This window comes from Camelus ferus, chromosome 15 (genome assembly GCF_009834535.1).
Source record: "Camelus ferus isolate YT-003-E chromosome 15, BCGSAC_Cfer_1.0, whole genome shotgun sequence".
Taxonomy (NCBI): Eukaryota; Metazoa; Chordata; class Mammalia; order Artiodactyla; family Camelidae; genus Camelus; species Camelus ferus.
In genome coordinates, this window is record NC_045710.1 from 44,533,032 (window position 1) to 44,550,274 (window position 17,243).

The window sequence follows — 17,243 nt, forward strand, 5'->3', positions numbered from 1 at the left end:
ACTGAACTAGAACTATACAACAAATGGGCCTAACAGAACATTCCACTCAACATCAGCAGAACACATATTCTCTTAAAGTGCACATGAAGCATTCTCCAGGTCATAAGTTAGGTCACAAAACAAGTCTTAGCAAATTTAAGAACACAGAAATCATATCAAGTATCTTTCCCAAGCACAGTGATATAAAACAGAAATCAGTAACAGAAGGAAAGCTGGAAAATCCAAATACATGGATATTAAACAACACACTTCTGAACAACCAAAGTAGTCAAAAGAGAAATCAAAAAATATCTTGAGACAAACAGAAGTGGAAACACAATATACCAAAACTTATGGAACACAGAAAACATAGTCCTAAGAGGGAAACTTACAGTGATAAATGGTACAGTAAGGGGGGGGGACCCCTCTCAAAAAAACAACCTAACTTTATACCTCAAGAAACTAGAGAAAGAACAAACTAAGCCCAAAGTTAGCAGAAAGGAGGAAATAACAAATATCAGAGCAGAAATAAATGAAATAAAAACTAGGAAAATAGAGAAGAAAAAAAAATCAATGAAACTAACAGCTGGTTCTGTGAGATGATAAAAATAAGGACAAATCTTTAGCTAGATTAAGAAAAAAAGAGAAAAGTTAAATCAGAAATGAAAGACGAGACAAGTGAGGTATTAGAGACTACTATAAATAATTATAAGATGACAAATTAGACAACCTAGAAAAAGAAACAGAAAATGTGAACAGACCAATAATGAGTTAGAGAACCAAATTAGTAATCAAAAACTTCCCAACAAAGAAAAGCCAAAGATCAGATGATTTCACTGGTGAATTCTATCAAACATATAAAGAATAATTAACACCAAGCCTTTTCAGATTCTTCAAAAAAACTGAAAAGGGAACACTCCCAAACTCATTTTCACAGTAAAGGTCAGAATTATTCTGATAGCAAAGCCCAATAAGGATATAAGGAAAAAAAAAAAAAAAAACTACAGGCCAATATCCCTGATGAACATACACGCAAAAGTTTTTCAACAAAATATTAACAAACCAAATTCAACAGCAAACTAAAAGGATTATAAGCCATCATCAAGTGGGATTCATCCCTTGGATGAGTATCATGTTCGCAGATGACATGATCTCATGTGGAGAAAGTCCTAAAGACTGTCCCCAAAACAAAAAACTGTTAGAATACATAAGTCCAGTAAAGTTGCAGAATACAGTAACAACATACAAAAGTCAGTTACATTTTAATACACTAACAATGAGCTATCCAAAAAAGAAAGAAGACAATCCCATTTACAACATCAACAATAAAATGCTTACGAATAAACTTAAGCAAGAAGGTGAAAAAGATCTGTACATTGAAAACTTAAGACAATGATGAAAGAAATTAAAGACACAAATAAATGGAAAGATACTTTGTGTTCATTATCAGAAGAATATTGCTAGAATGTCCATACTACCCAAAACCATTTAAAGATTCAATGCAATCCTCCAAAATTCCAATTGCATTTTTCACAGAAATAGAAAAAAGAATCCTAAAATTCACATGAAACCACAAAAGACTCCAAACAGCCAAAGCAATCCTGAGAAAGAACAAAGCTGGAGGCATCACATTTCCTGATTTCAAATTACATTACAAAATAATAATAATCAAAACTGTACAGTACTGGCATAAAAAGACACAGAGACCAATGGAACAGAATGAAAAGGTCAGAAATATATGGTTACTAATAAATTTGGCAAGTGAGCCAAGAACATTCAATAGGGAAAGGGTCTCTTCAATACATAGTGTTGAGCTATCCACAGAATGAAACTGGACCCTTACTTAACACCATACACAAAAATTAACTCAAAATGGATTAAAGATTCAAAGTTAAGACCTGAAACCAAACACACAGTGGAAAAAGTCCTTGACATTGGTCTTGGCAATGATTTTTTTGCTATAACAACCAAGAGCACAAGCAACAAAAACAAAAATATACAGGTAGTACTACGTCAAACTTAAGAAGCTTCTGCACAGCAAAAGAAACAATCAATCTATGAAATGGAAGAAAATATTTGCAAACCACATATAAAGGGTTGATTTCCAAAATATTTAAAAGGTTTTTGATAACCAAAATACATAAGAAACGCATACACCTCAATAGCAAAACAAAAACAATTAAAAAATTCCAAAGGACCTTAATAGACATTCTTCCAAAGACAACATAGATAGTCAATATATGCATAAAAGATGTTCAACATCACTAATCATTAGGTAAATACAAATTAACTACAATGAGCTATCACCTCACCATGTGTTAGAATGGCCATTATCAAAAAGACAAATGATAACAAGTATTTGTGACGATGTAGAGAAAAGGGAACCCTGATGCACTGTTAAGTGAGAATATAAATTGGTACAGCCACAGTGCAAAACAGTATGAAAAATTCCTGAAAAAATGCAAAATAGAACCACCACATAATCTTACACTCCCACCTATGGGTACATATCCAAATGAAATGGATTACTATCTCAAAATATCCAAAGGAAGTGGATTACTATCTCAAAGAGATATCCATATGCCCATGTTCAATGCAGCATTATGTACAATAAAGAGCCAAGGAACAGAAGCAACCTAAGTGTCCAGGGATGAATGGATAAGGGAGATGTGATACATATACACAATGGAATAAATTTAGCCATCTGTGACAACATGGATGAACCTTGAGGAAATTATGCTAAGTGAAGTTAGTCAGAGAAAGATAAATACTGTATGGTCCCAATTACATGTGAAATCTAAAAAAAGCTGAACTCATAAAAAAGAATAAAATGGTAATTGCCAGAGGGGTAGGGGGTGGGAGAAATGGGAAGATATTGGTCAAAGGGTACCAACTTGCAATTATAAGATGAGTAAGTTCTTGGGACCATGATGACAGCATGGTGACCATAATTAACAACACTGCATTACATACTTTAAAGCTGCGAAGAGAATAAATCTTAATGTTTTCACCACACCCCCAAAAAAGGTAATTATGTGAGGTGATGGATATTTTAACTAATTTTATTGGGGTAATCATTTTGTAATATATACATGCAACAACTCATCATGTTATACATCTTAAACTTACACAATGTTATATGTCAATTATATCTCAATAAAGCTGGGGAAAAAAGCACATCAGCAGTTACAAGGATGGTACATTGGTGATAATATTCAATTGTGGTGGTGCTTACATAGGTGTACACATTTTGTCAAGATGAATGGAATCATACACTGAAGATAGATGCAGCTTATTGTATACAAATTACACATCAATGATTCCAATTTTTTTTTTTAAATCAGCAACTTCAGTAGATCTCATCTGAATCTTGATACAAATTCTAAAAACAATTTTTTTTAACTTAGAGTATGAGGGACATTTGACCACTAGATATTTTGTATTAAGAAATTACTCAATTTTATAGTTTTAAGGATATTATGGTTATGTATTTCTAAACTATGTCTTTTAGAACTATATTGAAATTTATATGCAGGTAACATATGATATCTGAATTTACTTGAAAGTCACCCAATGGGTGGGGGAAAGAGAATGGATAGGATAGAAACGAAACAAAATTGTCTAAGTTGGCAATTACTGATTGGGTTGCTGGTTCATAACTATCATTGCCATGAACTTTCTTATACTTCTACACATGACTCTGTGTGTTTTAGTTTTTCTATAATAAAATCAAAAAATTACCAAGCATACCAAAAAACAAGACCATAAACCACAGAATCAAAAACAAAGAGTGAAAAAAAAAGAATAGTAAGACAAAAAATCAGATATTGTAGTTATCAGACCTGAACTTTACAGTAGTAAATATGTTCAAGATATTAGATGTTTAGATCAAGAATTTCAGGGGGAGAGATATAGCTCAGTGGCAGAGCACATGCTTAGCACACATGAGGTCCTGGATTCAATCTCCTGTACCTCCATTAAAAAAAAAAAAAAAAGAAAGAAAGAAAGAAAAAGAAAAAAAATAATTTCAGCAAAGTTTTAAAATACTGAAATGCGAGAACTAAAAGCTTTACAGTTAAAATATACAGTAACTGGAATGAAGATCTCAAAAGATGGCTTTAATATTAGATTACATAGAATTTAAGAGAGGATTAAGGTAAAGAAGATAGGTCAAAAATAAGTATCTAGTCTGAAGTAGAGAGACACAAAAGACAAAAGGATGGAAAATATAGAAGAGAGCTAAAGAGACAAGGAAGATGATGAAAGATATCTGGAGTTCCAAAAGACTATGAAAGCATGAGGCAGGACCTACATTTGAAGAGATAATGAACACAAAACTAATTTTTCAAAACTCAAACCAGATTCAAGAATGACTCCCAAGCAAATAAATACAAAAACAGATGTAGACTTATCACAGTAAAACTGAAGACCTAAGACAAGAGTCTTAAAATCAGACAGATAAATAAAAAACTTACCTTTAAAGAAGCAATAGTAAAACTGATGGCTGACTTCTCAGTATTAACTATTTAAGCCAAAAAAAATTTTTTTAATGGAATAACCTGGGGAAGGGTATAGCTCAAGTGGTAGAGTACATGCTTAGCATGCATGAGGTCCTGGGTTCAATCCCCAGTACCCTCTCTAAACATAAATAAATAAACCTAATTCCCCCTTCCAAAAAAAATTAAATACTAAAAAGTGGAATGACTTATTGAAAGAAGCAATAAATAGTACCTGCTAATCTAATTCAAAACCCTATTTCAGTGTTTGTTTGCCTGAAAACATTTTATCTTCATTTTAAAAGACAAATAAATGCTGGAAAAGATCATCCACAGGAGAATCACACTATAGGAAATGCTAAAAGAAAAATGATCCCTGATGAAAGCCCAGAGATGTAATAGAGAATGGAGAATAAAAGAAAGGGTAAATGTGGGTAAATCTAAATGAATATTGACTTTATAATAATAATGTCTTCTAGAACTTTAAAAATATAAGTAATTAAAAAAGACTACAATAGGAGTATAAAAGACAGGAGCAGAATAAATAGAATTAAAGTATTCTAAGGCTCTGCTACTCAAAGTGTGTTCTAAGGACCAACATCATCAGCATCATCTGGAAGCTATTAGAAGGAACAATCTCAAGAAAAACTTCAAACTGCTTGAGTTAATCTGAATTTTAAAGAAAATCTCCAGGCGATTCATATATACATTAAAGTTTCAGAGGTACTATTCTAAGGTCTGGAAAGTAGAACAAATACTGAAGTAACTTCCACTGTGAGAAATTCACAGTTAACCAAGATTCAGGTAAAAAAGCAAGCAAGAAAATAAATGAGTACAAGATGAAGGACTCAGTTTTACTTTTGTTGAATCTGAGGACAAAGAATGATATTTAAGAAGAAACCTCTGGACCTAAATTAAGAACATTAGACTGACACTTAGAAAATTGGTCAGGGTTAGAAACACTCTCAAAGTGTCTGAAAGATAATGAAGTCATGGGAATAAATTGAATCCTTAATTCGACTTCTTCATAATATACACAGCAAAGGACTAAACCTTGAGTAATCTCCATTCTTAAGAGATTAGAGTAACAAAACCCTGAATAACGAAGAGGAATGGGAAAATTTTAAGATTATGCAGCTCAGCAGTCCTCAAATTTTGTTTTTCAATCTACTTTACACACTTAAAAACTGAAGATTAAAAAAAAGGTGATTTATGTTTATCAATATTTATTGTGTTCTAAATTAAAACTCAAAAACGTTTAATTATTTGCTCATCAGTTTATGACAAATTATTACATTTTCCATTTTAACAAATCAGTGATTTGACCAGTGCTGTTTTAAATTTTTGAAAATATCTTTAGGATCTGGCTTAATAGAAAACAGTTGGATTCTCATTAATTACTTCTGCATTCTATGTGTTGCCATATACTTTTGGTGAAGCACTAAAAAAAAAAAAAATACAGTCCTTAAAAGATCTGAACATGGAAATGGAAAGAGTATTTTAATAGCCTTGTCAGATAATTTTGGGTATTCTTCTTTGTTATACCAAAACTCAGAGTGTTATCTTCTTATGGATAAGCTGCAATGTGCAATCTATAACCTTATTGGTACTGTTACATTAAAATTCATCCATTTTGTTCTCTGAATAGACAATACAAAAAATTCTATCATCAATATTCCCATCAAATTCATTAAAAATTTGTATACTGGGCAGCTGTCAAATTCACAGTGACAGTACAAGTTTTCCAAACTGTAAATTTTTCTTGAAAGCTCAGTTTTATTACTGGCAACTAATACTGCCAGTCTTCTTCTTTTTTTTTTTTTTTTTAACATTTTTTATTCATTTATAATCATTTTACAATGTTGTGTCAAATTCCAGTGTTCAGCACAATTTTTCAGTTATTCATGGACATATACACACTCACTGTCACATTTTTTTCTCTGTGAGTAATGATAACATTTTGTGTACATTTCCCTGCCAGTCTTCTTTGAAGTGACATGCTTGCCTCATTCATTCCAGAAAATGCCCGCCAAATACCCAAATCTGGATAATCTCTGAGTAAATCATTCTTTCAAATAAAAATGGTGTTTCATGAAAAAAGCAGTTGGTTCAACTTATAACTCAATCACATGATTGCACTTTCCTAATACAACCATCATACTGCAGTATACAGAAGAAATGCTTATATGCGTTTCTCATTTCATCACAGAATATTAAAGACATGTACACAAGCTTCTGAGATTTAATAAAATTTTCATTGCTTCAAAGGCATCAACTGATTTTTTTTTTTAAATAGCATGTGTGTGGCAGTAAAGATTACATTAACTACTTAGTGCCACTGCCTTATTTTCTGCAATGTGACCAGGAGTTTTATCCACCACACCCTTGCACTGTGAATGATTTCTTACCTCTCAGACCCCTTGAAAGGCTCTCTGGAACATCCAGGGTCCACATATCAAACTTTGAGAACCACTGATGGAGCCAAATGAAGATACAGCTTTATTAATAAAGAATTACATGAAATAAAAGGTATCCCAATTGAAAAGAAGTGAAACTCTATTCACAGGTGACATGATCTTGTATAAATCCTAAAGACTCCACTAAAGAAAATTAATAAACAAGTTTAACAAGAGTGCAAGATACAAGATCAATATACAAGATCAACTGTACTTCTATACACTAGCAACAAGCAATGCAAAAATTAAACTTAGAAAACAATGTCATTTGAAATAGCATCAAAAAGACAAATTCTTGGGAATGTATTTAATAAGAAGAGATGCAAAACTTACACACTGTAAACCACAAAGCACTGTTGAAAAATGTTAAAGATGGTCTAAATACAGGGAAAGACATCCCATGTTCATGGATCAAAAGACCTAATATTATTAAAATAGTAATACTCTTCAGCTTTATCTATAAATTTACCACACCCTATCAGAATCCCAGCTGGCTTATTCGTAGAAATTGGCAAGCTGATCCTAAAATTCACATAGAAACTCAGGAGACCCAGAACAGCCAAACAATTTTCAAAAAGAACAAAGATTCATACTTTCCAATTTCAAATCTTACTACAAAGCTACAGTAATCAAGACAGTGTAGTACTGGCAGAAGGACAGATATATAAATCAACGGAACCAAAATGAGAGTCCAGAAACAAATCCAGGTATCCATGGTCAACTGATTTCCAACAAAGGTGCCAAGACCACTCAATGGGAAATGTCTTTTTCTACAAATAGTGCTAAAACAACTGAATAGCCTCATGCAAAAGAATGAAGTCGGACCCTTAGCTCACATCATGTACAAAAAATTGACTCAAAATGGATCAAAGATCTAAATACAAGAACCAAAACTATAAAACTCATAGAAGAAAACACAGGGGGGTAAATCTTCATGCTTTTGGATTCAGCAATGGATTCTGACAATAGATATGACACCAAAAGCAGAAGCAAGAAAAGAAATAAATTGAACTTTGTCAACATTAAAAACTTCTGTGCTTCAAAGAACACTACTGACAAAGTGAAAAGACAATCCTCAGTATGGGAGAAAAAAAACTGCTAATCATTTATTTGATAAGGGACTTATGTCTAGAATATATAAAGGACTCTTATAATTCAGTAATAAAAAATAAGTAACCCAATTAAAAAGTGAGCAAGGGATCTGAACGGGTATTCCTCCAAAGAAGGTATATATAAATGACAAATGAGTATATGAAAAGATACTCATCATCATTATTCAGCAGGGAAATGTAAATCAAAACCACAACGAGATATCACTTTACACTCACTAGGATGGCTAGAACAGTCAAAATAACAAGTGTTGGCGAAGATGTTGGAACCCTCATACACTGCTGAAAGGAATATAATATTTTGAAGCACTTTGGAAAATAGTCTGACAGTTTTCTGAAAAAGTAAAAATGAGTTATCATTTGACCCAGTAATTCCACTCCTAAATATATACCTGTAGGAAATGCAAATTAAGTCCATGAAAAACTTTTACACAAATGCTCAGAGAAGCATTACTCACAATAGCCAGAAGATAGAAAACAATCCAAATGTCCATCAACTGATGAGTGGATTAACAAAATGTGGTATGTTCATACAATGGCATATTATTCAGCCACAGAAGGAATGAAGTATTGATACATGCTCCAACATGGATGAATCCTAAAAATGTGCTAACTGAAAGTCAGTCAGTCACCAAAGACAATATAATTCCATTTATATAAAAGGTTCAAATAGGCAAATACATAGAGAAGGAAGATTGTTGCTTAGGGCTGGGACAACAGGGAATTAGAGTGATAGTTAAAAGATGCAGGGCTTCTTTTTGAGGTGATGAATGTTCTAAAATTGACTGTAGTGAAGACAGAGTAATTCTGTGAATACACTGAAAGCCACTGAGTTGTACAGTTTCAATGGGTGACTTCCAAGGTATGTAATTCAATAAAACCAAAAATAAAGTAAAATAAATAATGATAAATGTGTGTGAAAATCCACTTACAGTAAGAACAAAAATTTTAAATCCTTAGAAATAAATGTTAAGGAAATGTGCAGAATCCACATAAAAGAAAAAAATCTACAAAATTTCAGAGAAACAGAGAAGATTACATGAATGGGAAAACACAGTATGCTTCCTGAAGGGGCAGAATCCATACCGTAAGATGTCAACTCATGCTCTGATAAACATCATGTAACTTCAATAAAAATCACAATAGAACTGAGGGAAGAAAAGGGCAACACCAAAGGATCTGAAGTTTTATTTCAAGGAATAAATAACTCTTCATTAGCTGTTGGGTTTAATAGCATTCTTCACTAGCTATTTGGTTTAATAGCATTAGGTACTAAAATACATCAAGCGACTAAATTAAAGCCAAATGATTAATTAAACAATAAAAACCTTACAGACAAACCTCCAGGAATATATTCAAGAATTGTATATTTAAAAAAAAAAAGAATTCTGTATAAGACAGAGGTGGCATATCAAAACAGTGAGGAAAAAAGATGGATGCTAAGATCAATGAGTAATACTTTGGAAAACTAATGTTAGATCCACTTGGAAAACTAATGTTAAATCCACTTCATAACTTACACCAAAATAAATTCCAGGTGAATTAAAAATTAAATCATAAAAACTAGAAAAAAAATAAATTGCATATCTGATCTCAGAGTGGGAGAAGTCTTTCTAAATAACAACAAACTATTCATTATTAAAACTCAGGAATCAAATGTCAATACAAATAATGCAATAATCCTCAATATCTGAACTCTTGCAAGAACCAAACAGTTTAGGATAGTGACTATATCCTTTTTTTCCCTACTATATGGATTTTCAAAAATATCTAATCCAAATAAACAGGCACTCTCAAATACTGCTGTTGGAGTTATAAATTAGTATAAGCCTTCTGGAAGACAATTTAGCAATGAGAAGTCTTAGAAGTTTTTACCTTTTGATCCTGGACATGACCCAGATTTCTATGCTAAAGGATACTTAACTTTTTTTTATTCACAGAAAAACACTAGTTAAATATGTGTTACATTCAAAACAGTAAAAGTAGGCTGCCACTAAATTCTGTTCTCAGATAGATACACACAAGGATATGAGAAAATGCTCATAGACAGTACATGTGACCTCAATTTTTTATATTCACAGAAAATTAGCTGGAATGATATATACCAAAGTTTTAACAATGTAATTATGAATGTTTTTACTTGTGTATTCCCGAAGCTTTCTACAATGATCATATACATTACATCCATAAGCAGGAAAAAAAAAGTGAAACAGAAAGAGAAAACCCTGGTCAAAGAAAATCTCTCCATTTTCTTTGATAAACAGGAGGACACTGGTGACCTGTGAAGCTTGAGAGCTTAAGACACTGAAGAAGAAAAAGAGCTGAAGAGCAAGACCCTGGAGGAAGTAGAAGGAAATAAATAAAACCAGAGGCAACTCTTTGTGAAGTTTCAAGAAAGACCAACTATGTTTACTATTATCACAAAATTATTTTTCCTTAAATAACCATTTCTCTCACAGTGAAAAAAAAATGTGACAATGAATATATGAATGTTCATGTTATGTATATCTATCTGTATAACTGAAAAATTGTGCTCTACATTGGAATTTGACACAACATTGTAAAATGACTATAACTCAAAAAAAAATGTTAAAAACAAAAAATAACCATTTCTCCAATTCCAATCATTCAAAAATTGCTCAAAGATCAACTTAAATTCTATCAATTTCATGAAGCCTTCTCCGATCTCTGAAGACTACATTGCTCCCACTGCACTTCAGCTGTATATATTTTAATGGAATTTACCAGTTTTCTTCCCATACCATTGGTTTTTGTATATTTCATAGGCTGGCACTGTGTTAAGAGTTGATATGCATTATCTTATTTAATCTTCACAAAATCCCTGTGAAGTATGTATTTAAGGCATTATCAGCCTCATTTCCAAGAAAAAAGGCACTAAGAGATTAGGGAACTTAAACAAAGCTAGAGATTTAATAAATGACAGAAACAGGAATTGAACTGAGGTCTGTCCAGTTACAGAGTTCACTCTCTCAACTACCATCCTACAGCCTCATCTGTATTGTACTCTAACCTTAACGGTAAACAGACATCTAAATGAATTTATTTCTACACCTGACAGAGTCCAGCACAATGCTTTACACATATTAAACATTCACTATATTTGTTATATACTGAAAAAAGGTATTTAAACATAAAGAGTTAAGGTAAGACACAAAAATATTAATCAATTCAGTAAATATGCTAAGAAATGGCTTTCAATTTTCCAACCTGGGCCCAGCAGAATGGCTCCCACAGAGAAGGGTGGAGGGAACCAGGGCCATTCAGCCATCCTGGTTAGGGACCAGAGACTACACAATCAACACGCACAAGTGCATCCACAGAATGAGCTTCAAGAGGTGTGCCTTTCAAACACTGAAAGAGATCCTGAAATCTGCCATGAAGGAGATGGGATTTCTAGATGTGCACATTAACATCAAAGCAGTATGGGCCAAAGGAACAAGGAATGTCCCATACTGTATGTGTGTGCGGTTATCCAGAAAACACAAAAGGATAAAGACTCAATGAATGAACTCTATATGTTGGTTATCTAGGTGCCTGTCACCACTTTCAAAAATTTACAGTCAATGTGGATGAGAACTAACCGCTGACTGTGAAATAAAATCAGACAACTGCAAAAAAAAGGGGGGGGGGCCTCTCAATATAGCACCATGTACTAGATAGCTGTGTGCTTGCTGTCCAAAAACAATCTTTCCTTCTTCATAACCGCAACATGCCAAATTTCTTCTTGGGAAACACCTAACTTTTTTTTTTAGCTATGAGGTTTGAGTGGGATCAGCTTCAGGAATAGGTCATTAGTTTAAGCCAAGCAAAATCCATCCTCTTTGAACTCTATTTTAGGAATAAGGCAAATGATATATGGGCCAATGATCTACAAAGTGCCATCTGCTAGCAAGGTTTTGGAAAAAGAAGCTGCTTTGTTTTCGTACAGGTTTCAGAAGAGTCTCTTTTCTTCTCTGCATAGTATAAATATGTGACTTTCAAATGGTGTGGTATAAAGATAGTGCGCAGTAGCCATTTCCGCTACTATAAGGGACAAACTAAGGTCAAAAGCAGAGCAAAGCAAGCCACAGAAAATGATGTTACAAATCTGTAGATTAAGAATAGACCACACCCAAAGATAATCCATATCTGGACTGCTTAGTTATAGCTTTAAAAAAAAAATCCACTTTGTTTCTGCCAAATAGGATGTTTCTTCTTTCTAGTCCTTGCAACAGAGTTCTAACTTGGGTTCAAAAAGTTAACTCCCAATCTTAAATTTTCAATCCATAGGTGTTAATATCAATGGACACTCAAGCATTAAAAAAAAAAAAACTTGATAAAGTAAGGTTTTTTAAAAAATAAAAATCAATGAAGCACGTTTTTATGAAGGGAGGTGGTGAGCAAGACATCACAAAAGCAGGGATTGACAGTATTTGAAATATCCCCCAAAAAACTGAGAAAACAGGAAAAACCACCACCTTCAGCCTATCCTCATCTTCTGTTCCATTACCCCCCAACAGTGATCTTAAGATTTTTCAGATATTTTAACAGATATGTAGTGACCCTAGTGTGTGCAGGCACAGTGAAACTTAGTTAATATAAGATAGTTGCAACCACAGAACTTGTATTGTAGTCTTACATAACAAAAAGACATTAAACAAGAAAATAAACTATGATAAGTGCTATGAAGGGTAAGAATCAGAACTACTCTTGATTGGATGTTCAAAAAAAGCCACTCTGAAAAAAACAAAGGCATAGAAAGGTGATTTAAGCTCCAGGCATAAATAAAGGCTCAGAGGCAATAAAGAACATTACTGAAAGAAAGCAAAGCAAGCAAGGAATGAGGTTAGCAGTGGCTATGTGTCATGCAGAGTCCCACAAATCATGGTAAACTATTCTACTCCCCTCATTCCTAGCAACTGTTCCAGGTAAAGGCCCAGTTCAACTATCCATTTTCCTTGAAACCTTGCCTAACTCATTTTAGCCAGAATTAATCTCCCTATAATTCCTTTAACAGTTTTTCATGAGATTCCCAACTCCCATAGTCAAACTCCTCTTAAAAAAAAAAAAAAAAGGAAATAAAAAACAAAAACAGTATAAAGTATACTGAGTAGAAATAAGAACTAAAGTCTAGTAGTCCTAGCTCTACTACTTATTAGCTGTGTAACCTTGGCCAAATCATCGTATTTCTCATGATTTCTCAGATTTTTGTGAGGTCCCGAGAAGAAATGTGAAATTGCACAGTATTCAAATAACTTAGAAGTGGGTTACCATCGTGTTATAGATAATTCAACACAGTGTTCCAACTGCATGAGCAATGCACTACTACCTCCTGTAATCTGGGCATGATACTTAGAATACTTGAAGAGAGTTTCACGTTGTGTTGGCTTTTGAGCATCAGTATTGTCAACAGCTTTCAAGCTATTTATAAAGCTGCTATACCCTTCTCTACTCAGAAGAAATCTTACGTGAACCCCAATTTGCAAAACAAATCGAAATGAGTTTTTCATTCCAAAACAAGGAAAGAGATTCCAAAGTCGTGTTCACTCCACTGAAACAGGAACAATTTCATTCCAAGGAATCATTTATAAACCAAAGACCATTGCTGAAAATCTCGAAAAGAATTACGGACAAGATCCTGTGGGGTGCCACTAGTGATGTACTCCAAGTTGACCCAAAAAAAAAACAAAAAACAAAAACCAAAAACCAAAAAACAAAAAACAAAAAACCCCACATCTCATTTTTCCCACAAGGACAGCTTCTGATTCTGTCAAGTGCCTTGATGTAATCAAAATATCATCTCCACATTTTGATTTCTAGATCAAAGAAAAAAAAATGAGACTGATTTAACATAAGTTATTTACAAGTGCCACATCAATTTTTCACTATCCTTTCATTCTTTACTGATTAATAGTGGTCAAGTTTCTCTTAGAGTTCCCAAACTGATGAGGGGTTGGGGGAGCTAACCTAAGAAAATACTTGCCAATTTCTGTTTTTCAGGAAACTTAAAAGGTAAAGGTTTATAATCACACACAACCATAGTTCTATCACCTTCACTGGAAGGAATCTGCCCAGACCTGAATATTTTTGACTCTTATCACCACTAACAAAGCTCTCTTATTCCTCATCAATCTGGAGGTCCCTTTTAATATATGCTTTATCATGAGGGTTTAGGGATCCTCTTAGAAAGCAAAATGGTAACAAAGTATTGGGTGAATAAACAACATTCTGCTGACCACCACCCTCTGTTATACCACTCTACCAAGCAGTGCATCCACTGTATCCTTATTTATCTTACTTTGAACACAACCTGAAAAGTCCTATTGTCTTAAGCATTTTCTTAAGTCTCAATTTATTCTGAGCTCTTACACTTCTACATTCACCACTGGCTTCTGAGCCTTTCTCAATAATCAGAATAAGGTTCATGAGTCTGGGAGCAAAGTTACCCAGAATAAAAAGTACCTGCCTATTTTGTCTTATGGTGGTTTAGAATCAGTGCATTGCTAAAACAGCCCCAACAGACTTAGGAGTCAAAATAAACACTTTAAGATTATGAAGCCTCTACACTCATGCTCTGATGTTAGAAGGATAATTTTTTAAATTTTAACATATTGCCAGTGTGAGCTACTCAGCATCTGATTTCAGAGACTATATATATATTCAAGGTGATAAACAATTACACAAAGTTATATAATACCCAAATGCCCATCAATAGAGGACTGGTTAAGTTACAGTATGACCAAATAATGGAATACTACACTGAAGCCACTGAAAATGATAATATAAATGCCTATTACCATTGAAAGGCACCTACATCTTATTAATAAAAACGATATAGAATAACATGTAATTAGTTTATTTACATAAAATAGTGTGTCTAAGGAAAGAGAGAAAAGAATGATTTAAGAGATTTTCACCAAAACCTGAACGATTTCTTTGGTGAGCAGAGTTTCAGGTTACCTTAATTTTCTTCTTTATTATTTTCTGTACTATCTGATTTTTTTCTATAAAAGCAAGTATCCCTTTAAAATGAGAAAGAACAAAGCTATTTTCATTCTTTTGAAAAGAACACCCGGGTAAGGAGATGAGTAAGCAACAACAGGGGTTCCTAAGTTTTTTCCTGTCACCAGACACTACAGATGACACTTGCCCAACATGTTGCAAGACAGTAAGCCGGATTATAATGAAGCACTCACACCTAAAGATTACACCTAATCTCCAATACAGGAAAGCTCAATGGGGCAACACTGGAATCAAAACTCTTTTGGTTGCAAATTAATTCAAATGGTATGTACAGGGGAGACAGTTCAAAATGAGCTCTAGGTTGACCCTTAGAAAGCCACCAGAGTATTGCCTTCTATCTCTTTATAGAGTTTCAATGTCAACTCTTTCCATAAATTTGCCCCAGTTCTCTTTTGCGAACAGCCTCCTCCACTTGCTCCATGTTTCTGCTCCTTTGCATCAGCTTGCCAAAGCACTCACTCTAGTTTAGCTTCTCACAGCTACCTGGCTCTTTAGTTCAAACATTCTGACAGGAGAAACCTGATTGATGGACAACAGCCCCACCAATCCACCAGGCCAGGAGTCTATGTGGAATCCAATCAGCAATAAATGGCTAGAGAGAAGGCCTTTCAGGGATGTAAGCTAGATAAGGTCTCTAGAAGAGGTTATGGCCAGGACAGAAAGGGATACCTGAATCCATCACAGCAAAGAAAGTGCAGGAGGAAGCCAGGTTTATACTATATCAATTCTCAACTGAGTAACATATATTTGGAGACTGTTTTTAATTTCTATGGAATTTGAGAGAAAAATAACATTAACAGTAGTTAATCATATTAAAAGATTAAAAGTCCAATCATTTTCCTGGTATATAAAGTCCTGAATAAAAGTCATTTAGCCAAATTTTATCCCACAGACCCAAATCTCACCAACTATGTAGAAAAGTTTTTGCCTTTTTGCACTGCCTATTACTTTAGAACACAGGGTGGACATTTTTTTGTAAGCATATACTTACTGATTTATAAAAAAGCAATATACAATTTGCAGCTATAGCATAATTCATCCAGAAACTCATATCTAAATCACTACTACTATAGGCCCAAAAACACTGATTTACCTAGGTAATCACATTCTTCTACAAAAACTTTTCATTAACTGCAATGTTTACTGAGCACCTACTCTCTACAAGACACTGTATTAGGACTAGGAAAAGAATAAACAAAACACAGCCCCTGACTAAGAAATTCACCATCCAGCAAGGGAGGCTGTTGTTTAAAAAAAAAAGGGGGGGGAGATGGTAACTATAACCTAAGTATGTATTCTAAACTAAAGGGAATAAAGTCATTTTACAAGAGACTGGAAAAGATTTGGGAAAGATTGGGAAAGCTTCACCAAAAAAGTGAAAGGTGAAGCTAGAAAGGTGGGTTTGAGCCAAACTGTGCTATGATACACAGTATATGCCAGGCTATGAAATTAGGACTTAATTCTTCAGGCAATGAAAAGCTATGACGGGTTAAGCAGGCAATATGATAATCACATATAGTGTTTTAGACACTCTGAAGAAGCTGCATCTCTGAAAAATCTATAATCAAAAATACCAAAATGAAAAAGCAAACAAAAAAGCAGGAAAAAAAAGTACGTGATGAATATAAGCTAGGATTGATAAACTTAAAAAGTGAACAATGTATTTATAATACAAAACATTAAAACCTAAAGAGTGGGAAAAGAAAACAGGCAATGCATTAAATAAGAAATGCAAATAGCCAATAAAAATATGAGTGTTTAAACTTACTAGTAACTGTTATTACATTTTTTTTGCCAAAACATTCAACACAAGTAAGAGTGCTGCTGAAAGAATGGAAACAGTGTGTCTTTCCTGGAAAGTAATTAGACAATATAAACAAAAATACCCATATATATACATATTTGGGGGAGTGTAATTAGATTTATTTATTTTAATGGAGGTATTGGGGAGTGAACCCAGGAGCTCATGCATGCTAAGCAGGCACTCAACCACTGAGCTACACGCTCCCCTCCAAAATATCTATATTTTTGAAACAGCAATCAGTTCTAGAAATCTGTCTCAAAGAACCAGTGATGTAATTACAAGATTTATATACCAGGATGTTCATTTGCAGCATTATTTATAATATGGAAGAACTGGAAACAAACATACAATAGGGAAATATAAAGTTGTACACAAA

At 33.6% G+C, this 17,243-nt stretch overlaps 1 protein-coding gene and 1 pseudogene across 4 annotated transcripts in view; one reads left to right on the top strand and one right to left on the bottom strand.

The window, feature by feature from the left end:
* The window catches only part of USP34 (ubiquitin specific peptidase 34), a 202,297-nt gene that overhangs the window by 179,770 nt on the left and 5,284 nt on the right, over positions 1 to 17,243 (bottom strand). For 2 of the 4 annotated variants that reach the window (XM_032497624.1, XM_032497621.1), the window contains exon 2: positions 6,884 to 6,947. The exons of the other annotated variants lie outside the window; for them this stretch is intronic. In XM_032497624.1, the coding sequence (XP_032353515.1) occupies positions 6,884 to 6,947 (64 nt within the window). The remainder of the gene's footprint in view (positions 1 to 6,883; positions 6,948 to 17,243) is intronic. 4 annotated transcript variants of the gene reach the window in all.
* Positions 11,283 to 12,159, top strand: LOC102507289 (annotated as a pseudogene).